Source organism: Gossypium hirsutum, chromosome A06 (genome assembly GCF_007990345.1).
Source record: "Gossypium hirsutum isolate 1008001.06 chromosome A06, Gossypium_hirsutum_v2.1, whole genome shotgun sequence".
Taxonomy (NCBI): domain Eukaryota; kingdom Viridiplantae; phylum Streptophyta; class Magnoliopsida; order Malvales; family Malvaceae; genus Gossypium; species Gossypium hirsutum.
This window is the reverse complement of record NC_053429.1, coordinates 63,718,709-63,728,392: the sequence shown is the minus strand read 5'-3', so window position 1 is coordinate 63,728,392 and position 9,684 is coordinate 63,718,709. Positions and strand designations below refer to the sequence as shown.

Below are 9,684 nucleotides of genomic sequence, written 5' to 3'. Positions count from 1 at the left end.
GATATTCATGATTGAAAAGTTTTAAATTGAAGTGAAATTTTATGACCCAAGTTAGTATACTGAAAGTGTAAAGTTCCGGTAATGCCTCGAGCCCTGTCCCGATGTTGGATACAGGTGAGGGGTGTTACATTATACATTCATCCAGAGTCAATGATAATTCATCGAATACTCGTATCGTATTTTCTAACCAGAATTCAACTCTCTCGGCATCATCATTAGTAGTAGAAAAAAATTCTTTGGCCCCATATTTTCTAATATTATCGACCAGAGGCTTATTTATCTAAGTCGGATTAGCTTGTGACATAACAGGGGCTTGTGGAGGATTTACCGGGGTGAAGTTTGTAGCAAAGCCGATTAGTACGGATATATTGGGTGGACCAATTGTTCATCATTTGGTAGAAGGCTTATTTAGCCTCTCCATCATGGCTACTCGTAGCCAGTCTAGAGTCGGATGGCACTGTCCCTTGCGTGGGAGTAGGCGCAATGTTTTCAAAATTGTTAGGTACGGCTCATTCAGGATCCATTTGCTATATAAAAACACATTTTTATTGTCAGGATTCATCACACTATTGCAGTTCATAAATATGGCATGTATAGCTAGACTCACATACGCTATGGTAGTCCTAGAACCAACTAAACCATAACTCTGATACCAATAAAATGTAACACCCTAAACCCATATCTGTCGCCAGAATAGGGTTAAAGGTGTTACCGAACATATCAAAACACTTTACACACAATTCATATACATTATCTACAATCATAGTCAAACATTACCATAGAGTCCCTGATATAGGTCATCGAGACCTTAAACATGAATTAGAAAGGGTTTGGGACTAAACCAAGCCCATACAAAAATTTTCAAAACTTAAACATTTTTTCAAAGTTATACAAGTCACACGCCCGTGTGTATAGGCCGTGTCCCTCACACGGCTTTAGACATGCCCATGTGTCTAGGCCGTGGAAAAACAGGGCATACATACTGACTTATCCACATGGCTGGAGACACGGCCATGTGCGTTGGCCGTGGTTGAAACTAGCTTGGGTCACAGGGCTGACCACACACCCGTATATCTAGCCCCGTGTACCTTTCGAAATAGCCATACACGCCCATGTGCCAAGGCTGTGTGGCTTACACGGCCACCAGACACGCCCCTATGTCTATGCCGTGCTCGAGACTGACTTGCTTCTCAAAGAAACATTGAACAACACGGTCAAGACACACGCCCGTGTTCTTAACCATGTGGGCAAATATAGGCCATTTGCGAGGCCAAATTGCCACCCATTAAGAGTCCTCCTTACTAGCATCAAAACTAAAACATTTTATACCAATTTCTCAAGTATTTCACAACCAAAACATACATCTTTCATGCAATTTCATTATCAACAAATTTCATACATAACATCCATACCAAAACATGTTAAATCATAAGCCAAAGATATACCAAAACATATAATTTATCGTCCCAATTTATTCCATTCCTTCTCTTGCCAAAACTAACCAATTTCACAAATAAGCATATACCAAGAACTTACCAAATTGACCAATTCTCTTGGCCAAACATGATCATATCATATTAGCATAATTGCATCACATAATTCATACCAAAAACTCATTGACATACACAACCAAAACCAAACCACTTCACATGGTTAATATTCAAAACTCAAAACATATTAACATAATTCTAGCCTATACATGCCATACTTCAATAAACACATTTTCAAAAGGTACCAAAATATAGATCAATAATGTGGTGATGATCCTCGACGATCCTCGAGCTCCCGATAGCCACGATATCTATAAAACAATGCAAACACACACAAAGTAAGCTTTCAAAAGCTTAGTAAGCCATATACAAATAAACTTATCATTCAAAACATGAAAGCATCATCAAATTACATATACTCCATGACTAGATATTATCTCAAACCACATAGTTCATAAACATTTCACATAATCCCAATTCATTTACACATATAACTTATTTTCTCATACTTATAACACATATCATCACTTGCAAATATACTTACCTTTTATTCTCAAACATAGTATACATTTCGAACGTACCTGAATTGGATACACATTTCATAAAATCATTCATTTCTCGAAATTCCCGTTGAACCGTTTGGAATCATAAGTATATACGGATAGCTCGGAAAGCTCGTACAATGCCAACGTCCCAGACGTGGTCTTACATGTAATCAAATATCGACGCCACTGTCCCAGACAAGGTCTTACACAAAATCAAATAAGATGCCAATGTCCCAGACATGGTCTTACACATAAATCACAGATCGATGCCAACGTCCCAGACGTGGTCTTACATGAAAACACATTTCGGATCCTATGTCATGACATATGTATCTAACTATTCCTATGGTTCGTATGGGGCTTTTCAGACGTCAGAATTTTGTCGATACTTTCTCGGATATCTCATTCTCAACACATATAATCATTCAACATTGTTCATAAACATATAATCAATAGTAATTCAATTAAAAATACATTTATTTGTATATCAAATTACCTCGTACAGATTTAAACGAATGGAGTCGACTATTCAACGACTTTTGACTTCTCCCGGTCTAATTCCGTTTTCTTTGGTTTTTGATCTAAATTAATTCAAATTTAATTTATTCAAACTCATATTCATTCAAATCAATCTAAAAACACATATTTAGGGCATTTTACAAATTAGCCCTCCCATTTACACATTTTAACACTTTAGTCCTTAATACACAAAATCACAAAATACACATAATTTCCTTACACGCATGCTTAGCCGAATTTTCATAATATTCATATAAGTCCATACATTTCATTTATTTCATATTTTTGTCCCTAAAAATCTCATTTTTACAATTTAGCCCAAATTACTCAAATTCATCAAAATTTCAAAGACAAAACATATTAACCCAACATCAAGCCTTCACATACTATCACCAAACTTCATAAAACTCATAGTTTCATCAATGGCTCAACTCAAAATCATCAACAAAATCAGAAATTGAGACATGGGCTTGATAGAACACTAAGCAACGATCACAAAAATGTAGAAATTATCAAAAATTGATCAAAAACACAATCCTAATTGATGCTTGCAAGTGCCGAATATTTGAAGACTTTAAAACCCTATTTTCCTTCTTTAATTTCGGCTAAATGAAGAACAATGCCTTATTTTCATTCTTTTGTCTTATTTAATCAACTTTATTAATTATTTTACCATTTTTCCCTTACATTAAACCTTTAATGAACCATTATAAAATGTCCAACTAAGTCATTTAATGCATTCCATGGTTAAATAACCACATAAAGACCTCACAAATAATAAGCCTGTAACACCCCTAACCCGTATCCATCGCCCGAATGGGGTTACGGGGTATTACGAAACGAGACACAACTTTCGGACATTCATGGATACACATAGGAATTAATCATTTTATTCACCACATATAAAAGTTTACTAAACCAAACCAAAACATTACAGGTTACACGTAAATCAATAAACATACAACCACAAATCATTATCAACTGGCTGAATATAAGCATAGGAATTAAATAACTCAATACTCATTATTCAAGACCAAATATACATGCAACCTTATTATAAGTTTTGACTAAACCAAGCTTACTTATTTGCTACCCCATAAATACACACAAAAAGTCATATAACATATACTTAATAATTAAAGCATAATTAACGAAGCCATATACTAAACTTGCATCAAACCATTTTGTTTAATAAAAACGTAAGTTACTATTTATATGGTCAATTTCTAAAGCTTTAGCCGAATACAAATATGCTTAATACTTATGCTTTAACAATTGTCCACTTTCAACTTTATTCAAACATTTTACTCACCTAAACATTTCAAAGAACTAAACCAGTATATCAAACATAGTTTGCCTTTCACATCAATACATCATAAATATATATATGCATAATACATAGCAACTGTTTGTCTAACACAAAACCGAATCTAAACATGCTAATATTACTTATTATGCAATGTAATAAAGGTCATATTCAAAACTAATTCAATGATCACATATTCAGTTAAGTACATAAATATACATATAACTAAAATTTATGTCATGTCAAACATATTACAAATATATCTCAACTAATGTATAATTATTAAACAATACATCATATACCTATATATATATAAGTGTCGAATCATATTTGAATTACTAATATGATTCATATCAATTTCTTCTATATACCAATACCAAATTCACTAAAATTCCAAATCATAAATCCACGCTTTAACAAGCTTATCAAACCAATTTCACCTATATTCACTTATATATAAGTCATAACCGAATCACCCAAAACCAAAACCAAGCATAACCACCATTGGATTCAATCTCAAATGCCAAATTTCAATCAACTTACATCTTTTACCTATATTTAATATCATAGCCGAATTTATTGATCAATCACACACACACATATATATATTATTCTCAACTTCACTTAATCTCTATATCACAATCGAATTTATCTTGATACTAAAACACATAACGAAGCATAACCTAAACATCGAAACCAAACATATTCATAATTTGATCAAGACATAAAATCCAACACAACAAAATAATAAGCCATTTTCGCATGGCATATTATATACACAACTTCAAATATATTCAAAAGTAGTATATCCTATACATGCCATAGGTTCGAAATTTAGCTTTTAAAAATACCGATAAACAGATGATAGTGTGATAGACTTTGCTGACGATCCCTGAGCCCGTAACTAGTCTCCAAAATCTATAAAATAGTAGGAAACATGCACACACAGTAAGCTATCACAGCTTAGTACGTCATAAGAAAATAAACAACTCAATCACATAATCAACTCAATTTAGCCGAACCAATTTATGCTATCATAATCACATTTAATTTCAAGCTTACAGTTTCTTATACAACATATACTTTCATATATGAACTTTATCTTGGCCGAATATATATATCTATTATTAAAGTATCATTCAATTTCAAAGCCATAATATCATTATATAACCGAATATATATAAACTCAGATGCATATACTCATGAATCAAACTTTAACATCACATACTTATACATAGAATGTGGCCAAATATACTATACAAATACACACATATATTTACATTAGTATCATGTATAATTTGCATCACATATCAAATAACCAACTTACCTTATTTTCAAATAGGTAATCAACTATCACATACCTGATCATTTTAGCTCGTTTTACACATTCGATCACAACTTTATTGCCCTTTGAACCATTCAGAATTGAATAGGATAATCAAATAATTACACATATCGTACAATGCCAACGTCCCAGATGTGGTCTTACATGTAATCACATATCGATGCCACTGTCCCAGACAGGGTCTTACACGAGAACACATATCAATGCCAACGTCCCAGACGTGGTCTTCACAAGAACACATATCAGAAATCCTATGTCATGACATATATATCCTAGCTATTCCTAAGGTTCATACTAGGCTTTCGGACTTAGTAACTCGGTCGAGTCGAATTCATAAACATAGCTCCCAAGCATATACACATTCGACTTTCACATGTATGCTCTCACATAATTAATTTCAGAAAAAAAAACTCGTATTTATTTTAAATTAACAACATTTATTTGCTTATAAATTTACCTTGGACAACAATAATCAAAACAATACGACTATTCAACAACTTTGGTTTTCCCTTGATCCAAATTCGATTTCTTTGGTTCTTGATCTAAACATATTCAAATTAAACTCATTCAAACAAAATTTCATTCAATTTAGTCCAAAAAAACATAAATGGGCAAATTACCATTTTGCCCCTGACATTTCACACTTTTTTACAATTTAGTCCAAATTGCACAAAACACAAAACATGCCAAATTTGAACATACCATGCTTAGGCTAAATGTTACCCATGCTCATACAAGTCCATACATTTCATTTTATTTTACATTTTGGTCCCTCAATTTATTATTTTTGTAATGTAACACCTCAAACCCGGCACAGACGTTACGACCGAATCCGGCGTGTCACATTGAAGCATTCTTAGAAAAAAACATGTTTTATCTAAAATCTTTTCTAGTGTTCAAAGGATATCTTCGTTGTAGATTAAAGTGAATGAAAGTTGTGCACCAGGTAGGATGCTAGAAAAAAGGAGGTGAGTCTATTAGATTGGGCTCTCCACGGATCCAATCCTAGACATGCACACAACCATTGCCACACTCCCTCGAAAACACAGAACTCCTTCACTATTCAACCCAAACTCAGAAGTTTCCCCTTTCTCAACTTGTTGGAATCGAGAAACTAAATACTCATCCTTCAACTGCTTGTCCCTAATCCGATCCACCCAAATTGGCCTTACTTGTAACTCAGCCAACAAACTACCATCACCATACAAACTCAGACGAGCAAACATTGCTCTTAGATCAGATATAGCTCTACGGCTTAGGGCATCGGCTACCACATTAGCCTTGCCTGGGTGATACTCAAAAGAACAGTCGTAATCCTTAAGCAAATCTATCCATCTTCATTGCCTAAGGTTCAGCTCCTTCTGAGTCAGCAAGTACTTAAGACTCTTATGATCCGTGCATATGACACACCTTTCCCCGTACAGATAATGTCTTCAAATCTTAAGTGCAAAGATTAATGCTGCCAATTCTAAATCGTGGGTAGGATAGTTTACTTCGTGATGCTTAAGATGTCGCGATGCATAAGCAACCACCTTACCCTCTTGCATCAATACACAGCCCAAACCCACATGTGATGCATCATTGTACACGACAAAATCCTTCCCAGACTCCGGCTGAATTAATATAGATGCCTCGGTTAGAACTTCCTTCAACTTCTCAAAAGCTTCCTGCTGCTTCTCAGTCCAAACAAACGGTGCTGCTTTCCTTATAAGCTTTTTCAATGGTGCTGCCAACACAGAAAAACCTTCTGTAGTACCCTACCAAACCCAGGAAACTCTGAATTTTCGACACCGACCTAGGTGGCTTCCACTCCAGAATCGCTTCAATCTTTCGAGGGTCCACCTTGATCCTCTCAGCAGAGGCAACATGACCTAAGAAGGTTACCTCCCTCAACCAGAATTCACACTTACTGAATTTTGCATAAAGTTCCTTCTCCCTCAACACTTGTAGCACAATGCGGAGATGCTCAACATGTTTTCTTCGGTTTCAAAATATACCAGAATATCGTCAATAAAAACGACTACGAATCGATCTAAAAATGGTTGGAATACACGATTCATCATATCCATGAATGCTGCAGGAGCGTTCGTCAGTCCAAATGGCATAACCAAAAACTTGTAATAACCATACCGAGGGTCCTGAATGTCGACTTATGAATATCCATCTCCTTGACCCTTAACTGATGATATCCATATCGAAGATCAATCTTGGAGAATACCAAAGCTCCTCTAAGTTGGTCAAACAGATCGTCGATTCTTGGTAGAGGGTACTTATTCTTAATCGTCAGTTTGTTCAACTGCCGATAATCGATACACATCCGCATCGTCCCATCCTTCTTTTTCACAAACAACACAAGTGCTCTCCACGGAGACACACTCGGCCTAATAAAGCCTCTATCCAACAACTCTTGAATCTATGCTTTCAGCTCCACTAACTCCTTCGGTGCCATCCTGTATGGTGCGATAGACACTGGTGCCGTTCTAGGCAACAAGTCGATTCCAAACTCGACTTCTCTGTTCGGAGGCAATCCTAGAAGCTCCTCTGGAAAAACATCTTAGAACTCCATAACGGTTATAACTTTATCCACCGTCAGACCTTCAGTCTCCGACTGACTTACAAATGCCAAATAAGCCTCACAACCCTTAAGAATCCACTTCTCGGCTCTCAATACCAATAGCACATTGGACAAATAATCCCTTCGCTCACCTATCAACATAACCTCCTCACCCTCCGCGATCTTTAACACCATTCGCTTAGCTCCACAGTCCAAAGTTGGCCTATGCTTAACAAGCCAGTCCATTCCCAGAATGAGGTCGAATTATCCGAACAGTAACTCCATCAAGTCTCCAGAGAAAATCTTACCTTGAGCTTCTAAAGGCACGTCTCTATATAGTTTATCTACCCTAACCGAGTGGCCTAAAGGACTTAGTACCGATACCCCACTCACAGTCTCCTCAGAATGCACACCCAACGACCTAGATATGGCACATGCAATGTACGAATGAGTAGATCCAATATCTATCAATGCAGTGTACGACATGCTAGAAATCAAGAACGTACCAGTTATGACGTCGGGTGCATCACCTTCCTCTTGACGATGAGATACATATACCAACGTTGGCTGTCGAGCCTCAGCATTTTCAGCCCTCCTACCAGGTGCTCCTCGACCTCGACCATTTCCATTACCGCCCCTACCTTGTCCACGTCCTCTCGGTGGTTGTGGTCCACCTCTCACTGGTTGAGCAACCCTCTATTCTGCAAGTTGAACTTGATCTGTTCTCTGAGGACAGTCTTTGACTTTATGCTCCATAGATCCGCACTGAAAACAAGCACTAGAACATTTCCTACACTCTCCCAAATGTACTTTACCATAGTCCCCACAAACTTGTGGTCTAACAACATTCATCAGAACTGCTCGAACTGGCTTTTCTACTCTTGCTCTTTTAACACTCCTGCTTGCACCACCCGAGGGGCCCGAATCCCTCCGAAAACGGTTCTGATCCTTTTCATGATTTTGTCTTTCAGTACGCTTCACCTCCTCAGCTATCATAGCTTTCTCCACCAAAGCAGCAAAGTCGCGCTCCCTCTGCGGAGCAATTAGCACCATAAGTTCATCTCTAAGACCATCTTCGAAACGCACACTACGTTCATACTCTGTAGCGACTATCCCTACGGTATAACGACTCAGCCTCAGAAACTCAGCCTTGTACTTAACAATTGTCTTACCCCCTTGAACCAGATTCAGAAATTCTTTCCTGCGGGCATCCACATAACTCGTCCCAACATACTTTCCCTTGAAGGCCGTCTTAAACAGCTCCCAAGTCACCCTGTCAGCTGGGCTCCCATCTCTCACGGTGAGCCACCACTGATAAACCTCATCCCGTAGCAATAATATGGCTCCCTTCAACTTCTACTCTACGGAACAGTCCAAATCATCCATAATTCGTTCTGTGGCCTCTAACCAATATTCAGCCACATTCGGGGCTACACCAGATACGCCCCTAAAGATCTCCACTCCATTAGCCCGGAGTCACTCGGAAATAGATCCTCAAATTCTGTTACCCGTACTTGCCCTGGCAACCCTTTCTAGAACACGAAGCATTGCCTGAGATAGAGTGTCATCCCCGACACCTCGATCATGAGACTCCACTTCTATTGCCGGTGGTACCGGTGCATCTACTGTCGACATATGTCCTGAAGACGAAGATCCAGCCCATGTACTACCTCGGCCACGTCCACGGCCCCTTCCACGAGTTGCTCTCGTACTCATGTTGTATTATCTGATTACGAATTTTATGCATCAATAAAATATTTCAGTGTTTATTACAGATGTTTTATGAACAGACAGTAATTCAGAGTTTTGGTTTTCGCGGAATCGTAGCCTAGCTACAGTCTTTAATCTAAAAATCACCCTAACTAGAGTATCATAATAAGGTTTCAGTACAGGCATATAGCTGATAATTCAGAAACATTCAGAAA

The 9,684-nt window shown here is 37.4% G+C and overlaps 1 protein-coding gene across 1 annotated transcript; it reads right to left on the bottom strand.

Moving 5' to 3' along the window:
• Positions 1 to 8,455: 8,455 nt before the first annotated feature.
• LOC107956435 (uncharacterized) lies at positions 8,456 to 9,475 on the bottom strand. The gene is made up of 2 exons (XM_016892113.1): positions 9,374 to 9,475; positions 8,456 to 9,115 (listed from the first exon to the last, which is right to left on the bottom strand). Exons 1-2 carry the CDS (start codon positions 9,473 to 9,475, stop codon positions 8,456 to 8,458), a joined length of 762 nt encoding a protein of 253 aa, XP_016747602.1.
• Between the last annotated feature and the right edge of the window lie 209 nt (positions 9,476 to 9,684).